Source organism: Citrus clementina, unplaced genomic scaffold (genome assembly GCF_000493195.1).
Source record: "Citrus clementina cultivar Clemenules unplaced genomic scaffold, Citrus_clementina_v1.0 scaffold_1, whole genome shotgun sequence".
Classification (NCBI taxonomy): Eukaryota; Viridiplantae; Streptophyta; class Magnoliopsida; order Sapindales; family Rutaceae; genus Citrus; species Citrus x clementina.
The window spans coordinates 22,509,451-22,533,039 of record NW_006263303.1 but is presented as its reverse complement, the minus strand read 5'-3'; the positions used below and the strand labels follow the sequence as shown (position 1 = coordinate 22,533,039).

At 32.1% G+C, this 23,589-nt stretch overlaps 3 protein-coding genes across 4 annotated transcripts; all 3 read right to left on the bottom strand.

The window, feature by feature from the left end:
- Positions 1–3,967: 3,967 nt before the first annotated feature.
- Positions 3,968–6,108, bottom strand: LOC18054599 (5'-adenylylsulfate reductase 3, chloroplastic). The gene is made up of 5 exons (XM_024178302.1): positions 6,018–6,108; positions 5,724–5,885; positions 5,452–5,590; positions 4,371–5,190; positions 3,968–4,272 (listed from the first exon to the last, which is right to left on the bottom strand). The coding sequence occupies exons 1-5, from the start codon at positions 6,106–6,108 to the stop codon at positions 4,042–4,044; spliced, it is 1,443 nt and encodes a 480-aa protein (XP_024034070.1). The 3' UTR covers positions 3,968–4,041.
- A 4,903-nt stretch (positions 6,109–11,011) lies between these two features.
- On the bottom strand, positions 11,012–16,012 carry LOC18054598 (coumarin 8-geranyltransferase 1b, chloroplastic). Its single transcript, XM_024178527.1, has 12 exons — positions 15,949–16,012; positions 15,152–15,450; positions 14,847–14,930; positions 14,654–14,728; positions 13,473–13,556; positions 12,989–13,078; positions 12,557–12,658; positions 11,989–12,084; positions 11,754–11,825; positions 11,428–11,523; positions 11,199–11,303; positions 11,012–11,053 (listed from the first exon to the last, which is right to left on the bottom strand). The coding sequence occupies exons 1-12, from the start codon at positions 16,010–16,012 to the stop codon at positions 11,012–11,014; spliced, it is 1,209 nt and encodes a 402-aa protein (XP_024034295.1).
- A 2,104-nt stretch (positions 16,013–18,116) lies between these two features.
- On the bottom strand, positions 18,117–21,086 carry LOC18054597 (probable tetraacyldisaccharide 4'-kinase, mitochondrial). Of its 2 annotated transcripts, XM_006452333.2 has the most exons (8): positions 20,874–21,086; positions 20,503–20,626; positions 19,924–20,157; positions 19,461–19,610; positions 19,081–19,290; positions 18,901–18,960; positions 18,532–18,612; positions 18,117–18,323 (listed from the first exon to the last, which is right to left on the bottom strand). In XM_006452333.2, the coding sequence occupies exons 1-8, from the start codon at positions 21,044–21,046 to the stop codon at positions 18,177–18,179; spliced, it is 1,179 nt and encodes a 392-aa protein (XP_006452396.1). In that variant the 5' UTR covers positions 21,047–21,086; the 3' UTR covers positions 18,117–18,176. The 2 variants fall into 2 exon arrangements, with proteins under 2 accessions (XP_006452396.1, XP_024033859.1); XM_024178091.1 differs by lacking the exon at positions 19,081–19,290.
- Between the last annotated feature and the right edge of the window lie 2,503 nt (positions 21,087–23,589).

Below are 23,589 nucleotides of genomic sequence, written 5' to 3'. Positions count from 1 at the left end.
TTTTAATTAAGTATTTTATGTATGTTAGGGGCATTATAGTCATTTCACAATAAAAGAGAGATCAGACGGCAAAACGGACATCACTTTTGAACTCAGGACGGTCGAAAACCTTAGGAGGAGTATAAAAGGAAAAATGGCACTATTCATATGTACGATAGTATTCACGTATACGGTACTGTTTACATTACTGTTCACGACACTGTTCATAGACGGATCGATGACGTGGCATTGACCGATGATGTGGCATTGACTGATGAGGTGTCACGATCCTGTTGGGCTAAAATTCTTATGTACTGTTGATGGTGACGTGGCAGCATATCAGTGGACGAAAAATCTCGCGTACGGTACATGCATCACGCTAGATTATTTTCAACCAAACCGCGTTACTGTTCATCCGAGTCAAACTGCGTTACTGTTAATCCGAGTCAAACTGTGTTACTGTTCATCAGCGTGGTCAAACCGCGTACTGTTGACTGATGACGTGGCGCAATCCTGAGCGTCCAAACTGTTTTTAATCCGATGACCATGATTTACTCCATGTATCTATAAAAAAGGGGCCTCCCCCCCTAATTTGATATCTCTGAATCCATTTTTGGACTCCATTTTTTGTAATTCCTTCTCCATCTTGTATTTTCTACGTATTTTAATAAATTTTTATTTTGCCCCTAGTTCAATTATGAGTAGCTAATTTTCTTTCAAGCTTGGGTTGAAGGTGAAGTCTTAACATGTGTCATGGGCTTAATTTGGTAAATTTATTTTCTCTTCGCCTCTAGTTTTTGTGGATGTTTTGACTTCTCGTCGACAAATAATAATAATCTTGTCTAGATACCGCCTTGGTTACACCAGCTCTCTAGTATAAGGTTATTATTATTTGGCATGATAAGCCCTTAGCAACATATTAATTAGAGCGTGGTTCATGAGGTGTGGATTTCACCCTCATGATTTAATTGGCATTAATAAGAAATATTTAGCCCATGATGCATGTTGATACGGATCCAGATACCCAAGTACGTCATTTCAATAGATTTCTCTTCAATTTATTATCGCCATTTCAATTCCAATTTTAGGATAATTTAAATCACTTCCACCACAATTCCAACCACCCATTTACAAAATTAATTCTACATATAATTAAAATCCACCTCCTCGTAGGATCGACACTCGTCACCATTAGTCTATTCTACAATAGATTCGTGCGCTTGCGAATACATTAAAATTTGCACAACAATAGGCATATCACAGAACTTGGTTTAACCTTGCTTGCACAAGCAACTTTACCCATAAAATTCTGGTGGGACTCCTTTCATACTGCTACATACATCATCAATAGATTACCTACTCCTACATTATCCATGAAATCACCCTATGAAGCTATCTTTCACTTGAAGCCTAATTACAATTTTCTTAGAAGTTTTGGCTGTTCCTGTTTTCCTTTTCTCAGAGATTATAACAAACACAAATTCTCTTTTCATACTTCCAAGTGTATATTCATAGGTTATAGTCCTCTCCATAAAGGATATAAATGTTTGCATCCTTCTGGAAAAGTGTATATATCTAGTCATGTTCTTTTTGATGAAAATTCTTTTCCATTTTCATCACTCTTTAATCACTCTTCTTTACAACAAAACACTCCATCTTTTCAAAATAATCTTCTACAGACATATTCTTTGCCAACATCTAACAACAATCTCAACACCTTTAAAGCTGATGCTACAGGTACTGATCTCATCTCTCCTTGTCTAGATACAAACACTTCATCCAATTCACCTACTACAATACCTACATTTCCATCTTCAAACTCACAAAGTGAAATTACATCCCACTGCCCATCATCTTCAGCTCAAATGCCACTCTCTCATTCATCTACTCCTACTCCAGTGCCTAATACTCAGACCAAAACTATAGTTTCAACTCACCACATGATTACCAGAGCAAAGGCAGGCATCTTTAAACCCAAGGCCTTTGTAACTTCTCACAACAGCCTTGAACCAAATACTCCTTCTGAAGCATTATCATATCCAAACTGGAAAGCTGCAATGCAAGCTGAGTATGATGCCGTCATCAAAAATAAAACCTGGAGTCTTGTACCAATGTGTTCAGATTTCAAGGTTGTAGGTTGCAAGTGGGTATTTCGAACTAAATACAATACTGATGGATCAATCTCAAAGCATAAAGCTCGGCTTGTAGCAAAAGGATTCCATCAAACTGCAGGGGTGGATTATTCAGAAACTTTCAGCCCTGTAATTAAGTCCTCAACAGTCAGAGTTATTCTGAGTTTGGCTGTGATGCAAGGCTGGAAGGTTAGGCAAATTGACATCAATAATGCCTTTCTTAATGGAGATCTAACAGAAGATGTATACATGACACAACCATAGGGTTTTACAGTCAATGAAAATTATGTATGCAAGCTCAACAAAGCTCTTTATGGGCTTAAACAAGCTCCAAGAGCCTGGTTTAACAAGCTGAAACAATGCCTTACAACCTGGCACTTCTTCAATTCTAAAGCACACTTCTTTGTTCATTAAGCATGACACCAAAGGGTTAATTATAGTTCTGATTTATGTGGATGACATCCTAGTCACAGGTCCTGATTCTTCTGTTTTGGAAGAATTTGTTGCTAAGCTAAGCAAGGTGTTTGCTTTAAAGGATTTGGGCTTGCTTGCTTATTTTCTTGGTGTGGAAGTGTGTTATACACATCATGGAATGCATCTTTCTCAAACCAAATACATTAAAGATCTGTTAAGTAGAGCTTCAATGCAAGACTGTAAGGGAACTGACACACCCTTCAGTACTGGTCTTAAGCTAGAAAGGCAAGCAAGAGGACCTTTGGGATAGGAATTTGAAAATCCAACTCTCTACAGAAGCATTGTTGGAGGTCTCCAGTACTTAGTGCTAACAAGACCTGATATTGCATATTCTGTACACAAACTCAGTCAGTATCTAAGTTCTCCCACAATCCAGCATTGGTTAGCCTGTAAAAAGGTTCTAAGATATCTTCAAGCTACCATTACACATGGTCTTTATCTGCAGCAGGGGGGATCACTTGAAGTTATTGGTTTAAATGGCTATTCTGATGCAGATTGGGCTTGTGATATTGATGATAGGAAATCCATTGGGGCATACTGCATTTATCTTGGTAACAATCTTATTTCTTGGTCCTCTAAAAAGCAAGGAGTTGTAGCAAAGTCCAGCACAGAGAGTGAATACAGGGCCTTATCATCAGCATGTTCAGAACTTTCCTGGCTTCAATCTTTGTTTTCAGAATTGAACATAGTTCAGCTGCCTACTTCAGTGCTTTGGTGTGACAATCAAAGTGCAGGGGAGCTAGCTAGAAATCTTGTCTTTCATTCTAACTCCAAGCACATTGAATTAGATGTGCATTACATCAGAGATAAGGTTCTTAGCAAGGAATTAGAAGTAAGATACATTCCCACTAAAGAGCAAGTGGCTGACATTCTCACCAAGCCTTTATCTCTACCAAAGTTCAGCTACTTCAGATCCAAGCTCAATGTCATCAACAAACCATTGAGCTTGAGGGAGGATGTTAAGGAAGCTCATCTTGCTTATAGTACGATAAGCCAAACAGAAGATAAAGCAGAGGATTGCAACAGCTACAGCACACGGTTAAAGATTGATGATTTGTCTGTCCAAGTGGCACCTGGTGGTTATGTAATTACCAGCACACGTGAAGATTCGTTTTGATTAGTTAGAGTTAGTAATCAGCTCGAGCTGCATTTTCAGCTGTGTATATAAATAACCATGTAATTAGTTTTGTACATTATTCTGAATCAATCAATAATATTCAAGTGTTCTTTGGAACCGAAATTTACTCTTTCATTTTCTTGTTAACCAAACAGTCCATTAAACGTTTTTTCACTGTAATCAATACAAACGCTTCATCAGTGCATAAATCTATAAGGCAAAGCCGGAGAAAGTTATTCTAGCTAACTGCTAATTACTACTCATATCTATATTTTCACTTTCTCGTCCTCGAATCACTTGCGTCAACCATACCAAGGGAACCAAATAGATGCCAACTGATCAACGCAAGGCATTCACAAAAGCCATCAATGAATCGACATCCCTCTTCTCCGAGGGATACTTGACGGGTTTGGCCGAGTGCTTGGGGAAGAACAAAATTGTGGGGAAGCTCACCAACTGCAGCTTTTGCTTTGCAAATTCCTTGTGATCACCATCAGCCCTGAACTTCCCTACCTTCACTCCCATTCCCTCCAGCTGCTCTGCCAATTCAATGTATGATCCTTCCATCGCCTGCTCAAAACAATATGTAAATAAATTTAGATAGAACAGAACTCGAAAAATATTGCTGGTCAGAAGAATATATACATGGAGAAAATTGCAAATTTCACCTGGCAGAAATGACACCAGGGAGCATAAAGCACAATGAGCCAGGGATCTTTCCGGCTTTGCAATCTAGCCAAGTTCTCTATCCCAGTTCTCCTAAAGCTAACCAACTTTTGGCTATTAAAGAGGTCAGAGGCAGGGGCACTCCCATTTGTATGTTGAGCAACACTATTTCCGTTGATGCTGATGTGTTGGGACAACTCTTCTTGTTTGATATTCCCATTGTGAAGACCACACTCTTTAGCCTTAGCATCCTCCCACCACCACCTTCCTTCCCGCTCATGTTGCCCTGGCAGCACCGGCCTTGTGCAAGGCTCGCACCCAATTGAGATGTACCCTTGTGAGTGCAGGGAATTGATAGGTATGTTCATGGCTCGAAGGAAGTTCCATATGTCTTGTCCTTTCACATTAGCCAGAGGATTCCACTTCACCAAGCTGCCTATACCACCATCAATTCCTTCAAAAGAAGTATCTATCTGGACAACTGGAATCTCTGCTCTCGTGCCTGGAGATTGATCTTTTCTTTGCCCGGTGATCCAAGCTCGGAGACCCTTAAGTGCCCTCTTTAGTGGCCTCACCTTCCTGATTCTGCAGCACTCTTGGTGCCCGTCTTCATAAAAAGAGAAGAGACCATTGGTCCTCACTAGAGCTTGAACCTCTACAGCATTCGGGAACGTATACTCAATCCGAATTCCATAGTGCTTCTCAACAGTGTCAAAGAACTGATGCGTCTCAGGATTCAGCCTTCCAGTATCCAAACTGAATACCCTGAAAGGTCTGCCAGTTAATTTGGCATACTCAATCAAGACCACATCCTCAGCTCCACTGCCCATAAATCAAACATATCAGTCAAGGAAAACATAATGAGATGGATACTAATTAACTGAAAGATTTTACACCAACGGGAACTGATCATGGAATTTATATATATCTTGAAACAATTTTGAAATGACCCGAATTGGTAATTTTCTTTAAACCTGATGAAATCATGGAATCCTAAGTGCAATCACCTCTGTCATTGCTTCATTCAACAATAATATGCATGTGCTATACATGATCATCCTTCCATATATAAAAATCATATACCTGAAAGCAATGGCAATGTCGTTTCCGAAATATTCAAATGCTTTGTCCATTATTTCAAGCGGAGAAGCGCTTTCCATATCTCTTGCCAATTTCTCATAGTCCTCATGATCATCAGTACTCTCAATCTTACCTTCAACTTCTAATAATAATTTCCACAACCATAAACAAAAAAAGTATTGGTCATAGTTTCTTTCATACCACATACATTAATTATCCATATGAATACACAAACAAATTAATTAATACAGCAGCAATTACGCGAGCAAATGAACCTGCGGGAGCTATCAAAGTGTTGGCAAGATCAGGAACAGCCGAGGAGTCGCTACTTTTAAGCTCCGCACGTAATGGCTTTTTCACAATCACGAACGGATTTCTTCCAACGGTCGATGATGGAACCAACGACAACGTCCGTCGATCAGAATAAAGCCACGAAGCTGTAATAAAGAGCCAAAAAAAGGGGATCATGCATGGCATCCATTAATGCATGCAACTCTTTCTCTTTTACGTATAACAATAATTATTTTATTTATTTATATCTTATATATTTGGTAAACGAAACGAATTACCTTTATGGTGACGGCGGTAATAACAAGAAGAGATGGAGCCGCTGCCGTTAAGAAGAGGAGCAGCAGCAGAAGAAGAAGAAGAGAGAGCCATAACGCGAGGGAGTGTGAGGCCAAACTCAAAACGGATATTATGACGGATGGGTTTTGTCTCCGAATTTTGATACAAACAATAAAGAGTTCTGCTATTTGAACGAAATGAAGACAAAAGGACGACAGAAAAAAATTGCCATGTGGGATTAATGGAAATGAAAACTGGGCACGTGAATGGAGCAGGTTTTGTGGCTTTTGTCCCTTACTTTTTTAATTTAAAGAATAAAATAATCAAAAGAATAAATAAAAAGTAACGAAAATAAATGAGCACGTGAATGGAGTTCTGTAGTCTCTCCATTTCTCTCATTTCAGTTAGTGAATTTCTCTCATTTGAGTACGAGAGTTCTTTGTGTTCAGGAAGAAAGGCAAAATTCAAACGAGTTTCAGTTTCTGCATCTCATAAATTCTGCCTCAGCACCTCACAAATTTTGTCTCTGCATCTCAGTTATCACAAGGAATAAATTAGATTTAGATCTACAAATAGAGGTGAGAAATGTTTAAATGGTTAGAATATTTAATTTAAATTACAAAAATTCGTAGATTTTTATTTTTTATATATTTAAATTGTTATGCATTGTTGTGATTTTTTTAATTTAAATGGCTGGAAATAATGGAATAGATTATAATAATTTATGAATGTGTTTTATATATGTTAGGATTTGTTAAATTTAAATTGCTGAAAATAATGGAATAAATTATAACAATTTCCGGATGTGTTTTATATATTTAAGTTGTTAGGATTTTATAATTTAAATTGTTGGAGATAATGGAATAAATTATAAAAATTTGTAGATGTGTTTTATATATTTAAATTGTTAGGAATTTTCGTTACCGGACAAAATGTTATATAAGTTTCTTAATACAAATGTTAATTATTTTGTAGAAATGGAGTATTTGGAAAATGAGCATGCATTTGAAGAGTTGCAAGAAACAAGAGTTAACGATGTAAATGAAATTGTGTAATGTAATATGATGCTTATTTTTATGTATTATAGCAACCAGTCCCACCATATACATCGCAGTTGCATTATTATTCTTCTTCGATGACTCATCAAGGATCTCAAAGTGAGAATTTCCAACAGTTACTACAGCAGCAGCAGCGTAATGAAGATAACAATGATGATACTTGACTTGTATTTTAGCTTTAAATTGTAGTGATGAAATAATGTTGTGTTAAATTGAACTTTAAATTTTTAAAATTATGTTAGATTTGACTTTAAATCTTTGAAATTGTAGTGATGGAATAATGTTTTGTGTTAAATTGAATTTTTAATTTTTGAAATTATGTTAGATTTGTTTAATTTTGTCCGCTTGAAATTTATTTGTTCACGCTATCATGAAGTAATATTGTACAGGCATCGATGGTTTTTTAATTATTATAAAATATTATTTTTTAATTATTTAACAAAAATTGATACAAAATATTGATTTTGTATGACTGAGAGATACAGAGGATTAAACAGGACGAGTGCAGAAAGGAATAAGTGGAGAACGAGGAGAACGAGTAGTTGAGGATGAGAATAAGTGGATCAGATTTTAAATAATAAAGATATTTAAATTTTTTTATTTTTTATTATAATATTTGTTAAAAGAGAAATGGTAAAAAAATTGGATGAGAGCAGGCGTGAAAGAGCATTTTTGTTCCATTTTTATTCTTTATTTTAATAATTATTATCGGTCCCACAAAAAAAGAAAATTGAATGAGGAAAGGCGTGAAACGGCAGCCAATTTCTGCCGTTTCTGTCGTCCCGTCGTCGTGCTTTCGTCTATTTACCATTTCTCAACAATAAATAATATCTCGGATTCTCCGTACGTCTCTATGCTGCTAAAGAAAGCAACAAGAGATAAATACAGTTCCTGCGAAAGTGACGGTTCATTGAACCTGGACTCTTTGCTGATTCGTTATGCCGTTTAATTCTTTCTCCACGTGTCAACTTTCTATTAACGACTCCTCTACCCCTTTTTCTTATTATCATTACTAGCCACTTTTGCACTAACATCGTTAAATAATTTTAATAAAATGATAATTTTACCTCCAAATAAATTAAAAAACTATTTTATCTTATAAAAACTTTAAAAAATAAAAATTATAATCATAAAAAATCCCTAGATTTGATAAAAAATAAATCACAAATAGAGGTACTCAACTGATTTTTACTAAATTTAGATTTTACAAAATATTAATAATTATTTTTATTAAAAATTATAATTTTACAAAATTTTAATACAAATAACTGAATTTATTCATTAAAAAATTATAATTTTGTAAAATTTTATTAAAATAACTGAATTTATTTCTTAAAATAATAAATCCTAAAATTTTAATAATTTAGGGAATTTTTATTAAATCCCAAAATTTTACAATTATTTTTATAATTATAATTTTATATTAAAATCATTTTTATTAAAAATAAACATTCTAATTTTGGGATTTATTTTTATTAAAATTTATGGATATTTTTCTCATTATATTTTTTTTATTTTTTAAAGTTTTTATAAAATGAAATGGTCTTTTAATTTATATGGGGTAAAATTATCATTTTATTTAAATTATTTAACGGTGTTTGTGCAAAAATGACTAGTTGATACAAATATGAAAAGAAAGGTGGTGCAGAGAACATGTTATAATTTTTTAGTGGTTGGATGAATATAAAGCAAAATAAAGGTGGTGCAATGATAATTTTCCTTATTATTATTATTATTATTAACAGCAATATTTAAAATAATAATCATAGTCACAATTATTATAATAAATAAATAATAAAAATGACAACAATTAACTAAGAGCATTTTAGTGACTTAAAAAATTCATTCTGAATCTTAGATAAAGTAAATATATCAATGGGAATACAACTCATTCTGATTTTCATAATTCTTATAGTTCAAATAAATAACTTATTCTTATTCTTATTCCAAACGCACCGAAATATCATTCTTTCTTTTATTTTTTTAAATTTTATGTTTGTTATTTCACATCATGATAGTTTTATTTGCAAATGGAAACATTTTCTAAAATTTGTTTCCGTTCTTCATCCGACTAGGTTGTCTCTTGATGATAATAAGAGGGCATTAACTGGGGTCAATTTCTAGATTTTGCAGTCAACATTTGCAAATAAAAGTTGCTCTCGGCAATTTTGGAAATTCTGAGTTTGGACTTTGGAATGATATTATATCTTTTTCAAGTAGACAAAATTAATGCACAGAGAGAGAGAGAGAGAGAGAGAGAGAGAGAGAGAGAGCAATAGAAATGTGTGTCGTATTAAACTAGCAAGCTTAGTCAGTCGCAAGGTGTCAACAAGGCGTATTTGATTAGTCAATAATTTGGACTAAGATGAGATAACTACATTATCATCACTTGCTACTTTCAAACTATTTTGTCCATATTTTCTGATCATTTTCTTATCTTGTTGCGAATCTCTTTGATATCTCAACACAAAATACGATGGCCTGTAAAATGCGTTTTTCTTTTGTAGATGAGCCATTAAAGTTGAAAAGTTTCTCAAGTACTGTTTTCGATATATTAGAGACTAAAGAGCATATTATTTCTGTTTAAATTTTATGTTTGGTAGTAGTTTCAGTTACTATAAAAATACTCACCACATTATTTTAACCTGAGTAATTTTTTTATACAAAATTCAATGTTTCTAAATTAATATGAATATTAACTGTTGTTTCGACAAAAGTTATACAAAATTTTGTTAAGGATAAATATGAAAAAAAATGTTTATATTATTATAATAATTAGGAAAAAAGACATTATTACTCCTAAAGTTTGGAGCAATAGTCATCAAGACCCGTAAATTTTTAATAAGGGGTACCAAAACTCTTTTTTGACTATAATATCCTTTGACCCTATTTATTCAAAAAAAAATTGACTCCAATATTTTATAATAAATAGAGGTATGATATTAAAAAAATATAGTAATATAAATTCTAAAATAATTTCAATATTAAAAAAGTATTTTAATATTTTACAATACATGAATTTCATATTTTAATGTAAATTTTATAATAAATAGAAACATAATGTTAATATATATACATATACAAATTATTTTAAATAAAATTTTAAGGTAATTTCAATATTACTTGATACATGAGATATATTTAATTAATTGTAAAATCTATTTAATCCAAGATTTATTTAAATTATTTATAGAAAATACAAATGTTATTATGAGTTTTAAATATAATAATTAAAACTTTCAAAATTACTTTATATATTAGCCTACTAGACAAATTAAATTATTTACATTTTTATTTACTAAAAAGTTTTAAAATTAATTTTTCAATTACCATATTCAAATGGTATTATAGTAAAAAAAAGGTCTTCGTATCCCTCAATGAAAACTCATAGTTTGCATGACTATTTTCTCAAACCTTAAGGATGTAGTTGTCCTTTTGCTTAAGGAATATTTAAAAAATTACAAATTCTGAACTAAATTTTACAAGAACTTATATAAGAGTCAAATTGGTATATATTTTTTGGAACTTTATTTCTTTCTTAATTGTGATTCAGTCTCCCACATATCTTTATTTGAACATTGCTGGCTGCATCAATCATGTACATGACATACTATTACTTCTTTTTTAACGAACCTCGACGGTAAGAGGAAGTTTTATTGATCAGAACAAAAAATTGTTAACCCTAGTCAAGGGTACGTAATAACAGATTGTTACACGTAACATATTATTACAAACATTACAAAATAGTTACATATGAAATTAAAAGAGAAAAACAACAATAACAACAACAACAATAACAACAACAACAACAACAACAACAATTACTAAAACTTAGAGCAAGGATCACAGAGATACAGAAAAATGATAGTGCCACTGAAATTTGTTGTATTGTATATAAGAAGAACGAACAGCAGGGACATTGAGTTCTTCATTCACTCTTAGCGTACAAAATGAATAAGGAGGTATTCCGCATAGTATAACTGCAAATATTAGGGGATAACGCATAATAAGAAGTTAGTTTGGAAATTGAAATTTAACTTATTTAATTAATCACGTCAATTTGATATTTAGTAATATTTAACACATCATCATATTAATTAATTAAGAAGAATTAATTTCACTTGCCTGCCAAATAAACATGTAAAAAGAAAATATTGATTCGTTGTTAGAGAGATCAACATTTCGAGCTCGATGCCAAAGAAATAAAAGAAGTGTGGCGTGGCCTATTATCTGTAAGAAATTAAAAAAAAATCTTAAATGTGTGATAAGATAAAATTAATTTTGAGCAAACATTTATACAAGGCTAAATTAAATTAACTCTTGAAAAAAAATATATAATTCAATTCTTAATTACCGTTACGAGCTTGCTTAGCAGGAAAGACGAGGAAGCTCCAACTAATACCGCGGCTCCATAAGCAGTGGAGAGCATATAAACAGACAGCCAAAATACCTTACATTTTGAGAAGAAGATAAAATTTGTAAGCCAATTTTTATATTCTTATTCATTAATTTGATTCTCTATTGCATGTAAAAGAAAATTAAAGATGATATATGGACAGGATCATATCTAATTATCAATCTGAACACAATCATATATTGTTGAGATTAATTTCAATGTTTAATTATTATGGCCTTAAGAATAATAAAAAAAAAGAATAAAATTTTTACTAATTTACTCACTTTTTCTTTCCCTAGCATGACACTGAGTGTTTGAATGCCATGTTCTCTGTCGCCTTCAACATCATGTAAATCCTGAACAAATTAAACAAAAAACAAAAAGGTTAATTAGTAACCACCAATTGTATAAACTGTGGATTCGGCATGTTACAATTTTGTAAAAGACTTCGACACCTGCATTTATAAAATACAAAATTGTATCTGAGAATAATTATAAGCATATTTTGATTCAAACTACCTTGACAAATGCAATTGCAACGGATAGGCAGGTCATGAAAGCACTTGCAAACATCAATGGTTTCGTGATTTCCATTGGTCTACCAAGCAGATATTTCTGCGTACACGTAAAAAATCCATCTCATCAGGAAAAAACACAGAAAATTAAGATTTTTTTTTTTTTTGGGTTCTATATAGCTTAATAAAATTTAACAGTAATTTGAAATCGTAATTATGAATTTAATTGTAGATAATATTCATATTTCTAATAAAATATGTATGATTCTTTATTATTACAATCAGACAAGAGAACTGCAATATTCTACATATCTATAATTCAATTCTATCCTTTCCGAGAAAGTGATAAAAACCCCACCTGTTGTTTCAAGAAATATATCATTATCCCCTCTTATTTTAAAACCCATCAAAACCCCGCCACTAAAAGAAATAACTAGCTGTTAATTTTTTATTTTATTTTTTTTACATTTTACTGTTTTACTACTATTTTTTTTTATAAATGAAAATTCTTATCACATCCAAGAAAAAATAATAAAAATCCCATATCAATAAGATGAACAATTTTAATATACCTGGACGTGGAAGAAGAAAGGAACTTGTGGTAGAAGTCCGCACATAAACACCATACAGACTGCGGCTAGAAATGAATTTCCCTTCCATCTAAGAAAGGGAAGCTGCATTATTGAAAGTCATCAATTACATGAACTTAATTAATTATAAAAAAAATCACTTTATTTTTAATAATTTCAAATAAAAATATTTAGATAATCAACTAATTAAATCATCATTATTATTATTTTTGTGATTTGAGTCTCTCAACCATATGTTCGACAAAGTTTTAACTTAATTATTTTACACTCGCAGGGTAAAAATATTGATATATCCACAAATTATCTTAACTTCAACAATTTAACGTTATTAAAAAATTAAATATTTTTAAATAATTTATCATTACCATTTTATTAATGCAAAATACATTGTATAAAACCAATTTGGGAGGTTACCTGTGCGGAGTAAGCGGTTGAAATAAAAAGCCATGCGATGACGCCCAAAACAAGTGGTGGAGATTGTAGCATAATTGCGGAAGCCAGACTCTGAAAATGCAGATCAATGAATCAATTAAATAAAGCCTATACATCTTTAATTAGAAGATAAATACAGAGATCAATAACGATAATTAAAGAGAACTTTTTCCTAGCTTGCAACATTTTCACATTCTAAGTTTGAGCTAATTGAAAAATGACACCTCAACGGACTATTAATCCAGTGATTTCTAATAGTTTTATTTGGCTAGCGACTGAAATTCGAACTTTTTAAAAAGTATGGAATTAAAAATTAATTTGTACTCTGTCTATCCCTCTACTATTTTAAATAAAAAAAAATTGAAAAGTGAAAAATCAACATACTTAATTAGAAATTGGTATTTTGCATCTTTTAGCTTAAACACAAATTATTTATGGGGAGCTTTATTCGTTGGCAGTTGCTTACCATCAATGCAGATATCCAAGTAATTGCAATCCCAGTTTCCATTGAAAATTCACCCGAAGCAAGGGGCATATAAGGCTTGTTGACCTGTGACAAAACAATATTAAGCTGATTTATTAGAAACAGCTGCAAAATATGTATATGTGTGTGTGTGATATAAGTTAGTTTTTAACTCTCTTAAATTATATGGTTTAATTAAAAAAAATGCGGGCACCCCACTTGAAAATGATCACACACACTTACACACATATAGTCCTTCTCGCACAAGCACTCATATTTTTTAAAATGAGCATACTTGCACCTGAAAATAATTATATATATAGTAAAAAGAACATTTACACGCCCAAAGTTTGAGGAGATGGACATGTAGACCTCCAAGTTTTCAATACAAAGATATCAAGACCCTCTTTTACCATAATACCCTTTAGCTCATTAACTCAAAAAAAAATTGACCTCAATATTTTGTAATAAATAGAAATATAATATTAAAATAGATGTAACAATATATACATTTTAAAAATAATTTCCATATTTAAAAAAATAATTTGTGTGCTTTAGAGTCTTATACTATATTAAACTAAATTTTATAATAAATAGAAACTTAATATTAAAATAAATGTATAAAAAATAAATTATTTTTAAATATTGTATAAAATAATTTTAATATTATTAATACATAAAATATATTTTATTAATTGTAAAATCTATTTAACCCAAAAATTTATTTAAACTTTTATAATAAATACAAATACATTATTAAAATATATAATAACATTTTAAAAATTATTTTATATATTAAAAAATATTTTTAATGGTATTAGTCTACTGGACATATTAAACTATTTAAATTATATTTGTGTTCATTAAAAAAATTTAGGTAAATTTCTTTTAACTACTATATACAAAAGGTGTTATGGTCAAAAATGGGTATTTTTAACTATTTTTCTAAATCTTAAAGAGATGTAGCTTTATTTTTTCCCTTTACATATACACACACAACCGCACATATATACACATACGAGCATGAGATTAATTAAAATAATACATAATATCTGATGTAGGTGCAGCAGATTTAAGCAATCTGGATTTCATATATGAGAACTCCATGCAATTAATATTAATTCTCTAATTTTTTCATTATATTATATATTGTATTAGCATCGAATTAAGAGTAATACATGTACCTTGTCTATTTCAACATCAGCCACCTGGTTTACGGCCACCCCGTAAATGTGCATCAGTACTAAAGGCACCAAAGGCTGAAATTTCAAGAAGAATTAATTTATTATTTCAAAGTTTTCACTCGTCAAATAACATCAATTATAAAATTAATATATATTTGTAATTCTCTCATTCTATCAGTTTATATTTACGTACCTTCAATAATCCTATGAAGAAGGTGGGAGTCAAGTCAGCGAGTTTTTCTACCGGAAGAAGAGAATTCGACGTTGTCGCCATAAGCTGATTAAGGGAAAAAAAAAAAAAAAAAAAAAGGGTTATATATGTCATTATCAATTGTTATGTTTGAGTTGGTGATAACTGATAAGTTGGCCATTTCTCTCCTCTTCCAAATGAAGGTTCGAGTGTGAAGGCTGAAGTTTAAACTGCCGGCATCACATAAATTTAAAGAAAAGAGAAAAAAAAAAAAAAAAGGAACAGATGATAGAGTAGACTGAACTCACAACGCCAAAACAAGCATATGGATACATAAAACGGTAGAGTGCATTTAAGTTCTTGAGAAAAACATTCTTTGGACTCCCATCTTCATCCTCAGATTTTGATGCATATCCATCTTGCAACGTGACAGCGGTAACACGGTCATTATTGTTGAACGGCTTGCAGACGACGTCGTTTCTCTCAGTAATTCTATTGGTAGGATAAAATGAATTTTCCGAGCATTTGATAGCGTACTTCTTGCCTTGATTTCTGTTCAGAACGCCATGAATATGCGTCACCGGCGGTTGGTATGTTTTAACGCAACCTGAAATGGCCACGGTTAATTACAGAAAAATTATAATGTTAAAAGGTTAATCAAAATGCGACCTTTAATTTCAGCAACTAAAATTAACTAGCTAGTTTTAATTGGCAGAAACATGCAAAGCATCATTCTGAGAATAGTACGCGTGCAATACTATTACCTAATAGTATGACTGTACTATGCATGGATTTTTTTTATTTTTTTTTCTCTTCTTGCCTTCATAAGGTAGCGGAAAATAATTGGCTTGAATGTAAATAAAGTGAAAAATAAATATAAAACTCAGTCTTAACAACTCATTAAACAAGGAAAGGCAATATTAATTGAGAGAATAAGATATACGGAGAGGATCCTTGTCCTTTGAATGCAGAGTATTGAGCAAAACTTTAGTGATGGAATTTTCATAATATTGTGATTGGTAGGTAGTTACTTCAGCATAACTCAACAGCGGATACGAGAGACTCAGAATGGAACAGGATACTCATGGGGGAACGAGAGACTTACGGGAGTGTTGTACATAAGGATGGTATTTTGGAGAGAAGCTTGAAAAGGCAAGCATTTGAAGCATGATTTTCGTTCTCCCAGTAAAGCGATAACTCTATTGTGCGATGGGACTGACAAGAGTTTGGAGCCCAAAAGAGTCAATAAATAGATGTCCGGTGCATGAACAGCAGTGGCAAGCCGCTAGAATTTCTTCATAAAAAAGTCCACCAAAAAATCCCCATTGATTTAGTCAGACTAAAAAAATAATAAAACGGAAGACAAAACCTCAAGCACGAGAATCACGATTTTTCCTTCTTTTTTGTTTTTTTGAAAAACGATGCCGAAAATTGTTGAAAAATCAATTGGAAAAATCAACACGACTTGAATTACCAACTCCAGTCGACCATTCTTCTTTATCTGAAAAATTTTCCCTCCAAATGGCTCGAATTCAGCGGCTCGTGCTTACCATTCTTCTTTATCATCATCATTGTTATTGTTTAAGTAATTTTACTCATTTAAAGATCTACCAACTCCGGCAATAATATATACTTAGAATTTGAAGATACGGTGCAAAACAATTTTTTATATTTTCTTAGCAGATGAATAAGTTAGGAGCATTTTTTTATTATGTAACTAGGAAATAGAACCGCGCTTCACGCGGCTTTGAAAAAATAATTTAGTATTATCCGTTTTTTTTACTTTACACTTGATGAAATTAATAAAAATATGAATTAATTTTTTTTTAAAATGAGGCAGCCTGATAAAATTAATGTTATTTATGAAAGTTAATTATTTGTTTGTTAAATTTAAATATATATATATATATATATATATATATATATATATATATATATATATATATATTTGTGTATAGTTAAGTGTACAAATCTTATACCTTTTGTAGTTGTTGTTAAGTTCTAAATTATATTCAACTTGCTAAACTTTTAGAACTTTTATATCTTTTTTTTTTTTCAACTAACTCCAACGATCTCAATATCACTCACACCACATAAACTTCCGACAACATCTATAATATTATGGAAAAATAAGATAAACATGTTAAAACATAAGGATCAATAATTTCTAATATACACTTAAAGATTAACAAACATTAATAATTTAAAAAAAATACCTCAGAGGATTGTGTTATCATTCACACATATATCAACCAATAAAAGTTAGAAATGTTGAATGCAGTAGAAGTATCCAATGCGGTCGTCGAAAATCGGGTGGTTTAAACAAAAAAAACAAAAAAGAAAAAAAGCTATTAACCAGCAACACAAATAAAGAAGCAACGCAAGATAAATAATAAAATGAGAGAATATATTATAGAGTGATTTTATTCATTCTAATTGTGTGTGTACAAAATAAAAAGATGAGCTCTCCTTTTATAGTTACATAATCACTCCATGAAATTAATAAAAAATTATGGATCATAATTCCTTGTGAAATAGTAGGAGTTATATGGAAGCTAAAAGTTGCTAATGAGAGATAGTGGGGAGACTAAGAGATATATATTATGAACATCCACATTTATTTTAATAAATTTATAACACTCCCTCTTGAATGTTCATTATAAAGAATATGCCTCATTAAAACCTTTACATGATTGTTATTGTGTAATAACAATCAAATTAATTATGAGAAGATGAAAAATCAAATTTAAAAAAAAATTCTATTTATTAGATAATAGAGAATATACAAAGATGAAAAATAGTAATGCCACATCACCTCCTCAAGTCCCAACTTTATATAGATATATAGATAGATAGATAGATTATTACAATCATAAATAAACTACTAATTAGTGAATGCAACAAGGCGTTCAAAATTGCGTTTAACTATTGAAATTCTTTTTCGTTTCACTATGTTTTATCAAATTTTTAATGCAGCGGCTATGTTGGAGTTGCTTTGGAGTCATTGATGATGGTGGTTCGATTATAGAGATAAATATTAAATTATACTTATTACTATAATCTTTAAATTAAAAAAAAAAATTTATTAAGTTACAAGACCCTTCCTCCTCCTGTAAGTTAATATGTTAAATTGACATCGGTGACTCCTGCGAAATTTCCTAGGCTTGTAGCCTTGTGACTTTTCCTCCAAGCAATATTATAACTTGACAAAAAGACTAATAGAATAAGTGAATAAAAATTTCAACAATGAAGAATTGTCAATTTATAAACTATTTTAACTTGTTTCATACACCGTTCCCTTTGAAATTCAAGCTTAATTCTAGTTTTACCTGATCATTTTACATCCACTAGTTCCTTTAAAAGCAACTTGAAGCTATCCTCAGTGCATCCTCTGCAAGGTATGATCTGTAATTTAGAACAGAGTACAAGAACTTTATATGCCTCCAAATGCATCAGAATCTCTGGGTCCCGATCATAATCCTGTAACAAATCATTGTGACAAAAAACAAGAAGGTGTTCAACTCTATACTCATAACTAAACATTTGTTTTTCAAAGGTTCACAATATTCCAGCTTGTTTACTTCACACTTATACTGCCCCACTCTGAAAAGGCAAAATTGCGAAATAGAGAAATCAAATCTACCATGAATGCACTTAAGCTATCTGCCAGTATTTCAATTCCACTCACCTTTTCTGTTACAACAACAATTGGCTTAGGATTAAACTTGCCCTCTAGTTCTTCAAGCTTCTTTTTTATCATCTCGATATCCTGGATACATACAAAACAGCATGTTTTTCTTTTTTTATTGTGAACTGATTCAGATCAAGGAAAATAATAATGGAACGAAAGACAATGTATTTCTTTCATGCAGGCCCTATATCTTTGCTTTTGAATTATAGTAAAGGCAAACTCAGATCAAATAATTTCATTTACTTCAACAAAGTGTAATGTTATAAAGCAGCATGTGAACCCAGAGGGACAAAAAAAGGGGGGAAAAAAAGAGACCATGCATTTTAAACAATTGTAATTTAAGGAAGAGAAGAAAGATAACCATACCCTGGCTTGAAACGAGTGATGGTCATTAAAGTCCAGTCGATTAACAGAACATGGTCCTAACTGCAGAAGTTATCCGCGATTTAGAGTTGAACACAAAATAGAACTTAATAATCATGTCCACAATATCTCTAATAATCATTATCTAAATAATGAAAGGCAATACAACAATGGTAAGAATACCTTCTGCAGCGACTGCACAAAAGCATTTGCAGAACCAATAGCAGAAACACATAATACATTAGCATTACAAACTGCTGTCAATGGTATCTTAGAGTTGATATTTCCCACTTCAAATAAGTATGAGGGAGCCATTCTAGTGAAGAAAATAGAAAGAGATTTCTTAATATCTCGCATCTCTAACTCAATGTCTTTAAGATTTTGTTCTGATATCTGCATGCAAAGAAATATGAACACTTAGTTCATTCTATTTGCCTTTTGTTTAATCCATCTGTTACCACGCAGGCAGAAATACTGAAAACTGAAGATATTCGAGGTAGAATGATGCTACGCTATAGAAAATGCATCATAAAGCATAAACTATGAAGTGGTAGAATTGATACCAAGTCTGCATGGTGGACCACAGCAATATCAGCTCGCTTCAGTGCCATCAAAGGTTCCCTTAAAGGGCCAAGTGGTAGTAATTTCCTGTTTCCCCATGGCATTAACCCATTTACCATTACAATTTCAAGATCACGCCTCAAGCTCCAGTGCTATCTTCACACAAAATATAAATTATCAGCAGATAACCTATAAGAGCTAAACTAAGTGAATCAATAGCTCAAAAGCACAAGAAAAACATAAAGTAAGAATACATGCTATGAGAAATTGTTTCTATGGCTCAAATGAGGGCATCATACATTATCTGGATTATGTTATCAAGAAACAAACTCAGAGAAGGTTTCAAATCAAATGACAAGGCAATCGCAATAAGTTATTATAGAAAGCAAGTAACAAATCGTGCTTGATTATCTCACAAATTCTGCATCACAAACCAACCAAGCTTAATAATAGAGAAAATTATACCTGCATTCCATCATCTAGAATGACGGCACCAATTTTTCCTGATTTGAGATGACTACCAACTTTGGGGTTGATGCAATTTTTCTGAGAGGATGCACAGTCACGAGGATCAACATAACCATATTTTTCAATGAAAGAAGCAGCAGTAGCGGCCCTATTAGCACCTACACCAATCTTTGCAGGTCTCTCAAGAAGATGCCTTTCAAGCATTCTCACTTCATCCCCACCAGCATAACCCTGCCAAATACGCAGTTTCCTTTCTCAAGTAAGCCAATAACTTCACAGTCCAAGGTAGCAAACACGACTTGTGATGCAATTTCAGCTCAATTCCTCTTTCTTTTTTTTCTTTTTCTTTTTAACACAAAAGGAACAACTTTCTTCTAAGGTGGATACAACAATTCAACAATTCATGGATTAAGAGAAATATTTAATCATCCTACTCCCATTTAATATTCCACATCTTCTAAAAGGTCATCATAAAGTTTTGGGTTACAGTAAATTAGAAAGTAATAGCCAAACCTGAAGCCAAATTTTGGACTACATAAGCATTAAGACAAGCAATTATGGGGAGAAAATAAGTACCCTGGTAAGAATGAGGGGTGAAATTTCAGAATCAGCTAAACAGTGAGCTAAGAACTCAACCATTGGTGTCTTCCCATTGCCTCCCCACGTCAAATTCCCAACACTAATCACCGGCACTGGCAACCTTCCATACAAAGAAAAACAATTAAACTAATCAAACAAAAGATTCAAGAAAGCTCAAATCTATTAAAGTTCTACCATTCAAATTCAAGAATTTTCAAGCTCTATGCGATCAACATACTCAGCTCAGAAGATTTCACCTTCTCGGAGTAATATAATTTGAACACTAAAAATAAGAATGTTAGGGCGTGCTCGGCTGAAATAGATAAAAAGCACTTTTTATGAGTAAAAAGGAAGAGCATTGAGATTACCGGTGCTTGGAGAAGAAGCCGAAGCGGTAGAAAGAGTGACGGAGAAAGAGACTGATGCCGTAGAGAGAGGAAGCTAAGGAGAGTAGAGGGATTAGAGACGATTGGATAGGAGTGAGCTTGGCGTGGTCTTGCGCGTAGGCGATCTCGTTCACTATCCTCCTCAGTTTCTCCATCGAACGAGTGGAAACTGGAGGAAACCAACGACTCCCAGCATGGGCAGGGATTTGTCCGTGGTATACCCCCAAAAAAAGGGTATTTATCTAAAAATACCTCCATATTCAAAAATTCTTCATATATGTATTTTTTAATATGAAGTTACGAAATTACCCTAATAAAAAATCTAAATCAACTAAACTACCACAACCAATCATGTAACAAAATTCTTAATTTTTTTTCATGAGCAGCTTCTCCTTCAGCCCGTTCTTCTGGATTTCTCCTCATCCATTTTATAAATTCCTGTCATTTTACAACAATTCTTCTACACACTCTCGCTTCTCTGCAAATCAGTAGCTGCAATTCCCCCACTCTGCTTCAGCGTCTCTGCCTCCAAGTACTTTTAGATAGTCAAATTTTTTGTTTTAATGTAAAACAAAATTTGAAAGTTTCAAAGCTCAAGTTATTGATTTTCCTGGAAAAAACCATTTGCAGCTGGTATTGAAATGTGTGCAAAGTCTTGTGCCAAAAACTTAATTTTCATTTCTCGCAAAAGTCAGATGACAAGACTTCACTTGATTAGGCTTATGCCTGTCTTTTACTTTGCATTAATTTTCATCTCTTGCAAAAGTCAGATAATAAGGCTTCACTCGATTAGACTAGTAATTGATTAAACATATTTATTTTCTGTTTAATTGTTGTCCAATTTGTTTTGCACACACATCGGGTAGAATTTATCCAAAAAAATGGCTTGTAAGGTACGGGAGTCCGAATACTTATAAACCTATACACCAAGCCTTAGCTTAGCAATATAACACTCAATTATAGTTCATAACCGATATGCACGGTGGCCATATATGGGGCTGAGTGACTTCACAGATTTTATACAAGGTGAATAGCAGGCCTTCTTCTCAACTTACTTTGTCTGTGAAGAGAGATTTCATCAAAAAAATTGGTAAAACTCAATCAAAAGACCGACTTATGATGTTAGAAAGACCAAATACCCTATAAAAGGCTTAATAAAGTGGTCACACAATTATTCTTGTGTACACGGTACCAATGCAATAGAAAACAGGATAAACCTTAATGTCTCTAGCTACTCAGTCCAATACCAATATACAGTATAATCTAAATATGTCGTGTTGTTGTATTGTTACACTGAGTTTGATTGCAATTAGAATCATAATTATCATAAATATTTTGCTGTTGCTGCAGCTGTTATATGAATTTTTTTAGTGGTGACTGTGGAGCATTTTTGTTGCGGTACTTGAAGGTCCTAACCCATGGACTTGATGTCAATTCATACTGCCAACAAGATCATGTTACACAATTTTGACAAGCTTTGGCTGTAAAATTATTTGGGCATAGGTCATGGAAAAAAACTTTGTAGTGTCATTTTTTGGATTATGAGATGTAATAGTTGTAATGAGAATGTTGTTGATATTTGATGTCATTAAAGACAATTAACAGCATTAATATATTTTATTTCTTTGTTATTTATATTAATGATAGATAAGATAGTTTGCACAATATATGCACAGGGAATACACTATAAGAAAATACACGACTGCAGTCGGGTATTTGCACAGATACACGACTGCGGTCGAGTATTTGGAAATAAACATAATAAGCTGTGACAAAATACTCGACTGTAATCGGGTATTTGCACAAATACACGACTGCGGTCGGGTATTTAGAAATAAACATAATAAGCTCTGTGACAAAATACTCAACTGCAGTTGGGTATTTGCACAGATACACGACTGTAGTCGGGTATTTACAAATAAAAATGATAAGCTCTCTGTGACAAAATACTCGACTGCAGTCGAGTATTTGCACAGATACACGACTATGGTAGAGTATTTAGAAATAAATATGACAAGCTCTCTATGACAATCGGGTATTTGCACAGATACACGCTGTAGTCGAGTATTTAGAAATAAACATGGTCAGTTTTGTAACAACCAAAATACACGATTGTACTCGGGTATATGCACAGAATAAAAACTCTTTTCAATCATTCATTATATTAATGACACAATCAATATAGATTTTAAACATACCAAACTTCAAATAAATGAAACTAACTATAGTCTGGTTGCCTATCAAATAACACAAATCCAATAGTTATTGAAATCGTAAATAAGTTGTAATACAATAGAAGTTGTTTAACATTCATCATAATTTTTTGGCATATTTAACCCAAACACTCGGTCTATATTTTATAAGCCTCTGGTCGCCTCCCTTCAATACTTGTTCTTAGAAAACCACACAAACATGTTTATTCATCTGCGAAACAAAAAGGTAGAAATTTATCACTAAATATGAAAGATATTAAAAAAATTAAAACAACAAAAAATAACAAGTATATAAGGTTCATAGTAGTCGTGTAACTTATTAACAATTATAATATGTAAGTTTATACGTACACACTAGTAGTCGTGTAACTTATTAACACACACGACTATAGTCTAGTCATAGTAAAAGGATATATATAGTGAAAAATATATATTTTTTGAACCAATAGAATGATAAGGTGTCATAATAATTGAAATTTTTTGCA

Coding starts and splice junctions, on each gene's coding strand:
- LOC18054599 (XM_024178302.1), bottom strand. CDS start 6,108: ATGGCTCTCTCTTCTTCTTCTTCTGCTGCTGCTCCTCTTCTTAACGGC. Junction 5,591..5,723: donor CACTTTGATAGCTCCCGCAG/GTTCATTTGCTC, acceptor AATTATTATTAG/AAGTTGAAGGTAAGATTGAG. Junction 5,191..5,451: donor GACATTGCCATTGCTTTCAG/GTATATGATTTT, acceptor ATTTATGGGCAG/TGGAGCTGAGGATGTGGTCT.
- LOC18054598 (XM_024178527.1), bottom strand. CDS start 16,012: ATGCTTCAAATGCTTGCCTTTTCAAGCTTCTCTCCAAAATACCATCCT. Junction 13,557..14,653: donor CTGATGTTGAAATAGACAAG/GTACATGTATTA, acceptor GTTTTGTCACAG/GTCAACAAGCCTTATATGCC. Junction 13,079..13,472: donor CTTGGATATCTGCATTGATG/GTAAGCAACTGC, acceptor CTGCATTTTCAG/AGTCTGGCTTCCGCAATTAT.
- LOC18054597 (XM_006452333.2), bottom strand. CDS start 21,046: ATGGAGAAACTGAGGAGGATAGTGAACGAGATCGCCTACGCGCAAGAC. Junction 19,611..19,923: donor TTCTAGATGATGGAATGCAG/GTATAATTTTCT, acceptor GTGTGAAGATAG/CACTGGAGCTTGAGGCGTGA. Junction 18,324..18,531: donor TTGTTGTTGTAACAGAAAAG/GTGAGTGGAATT, acceptor GATTTGTTACAG/GATTATGATCGGGACCCAGA.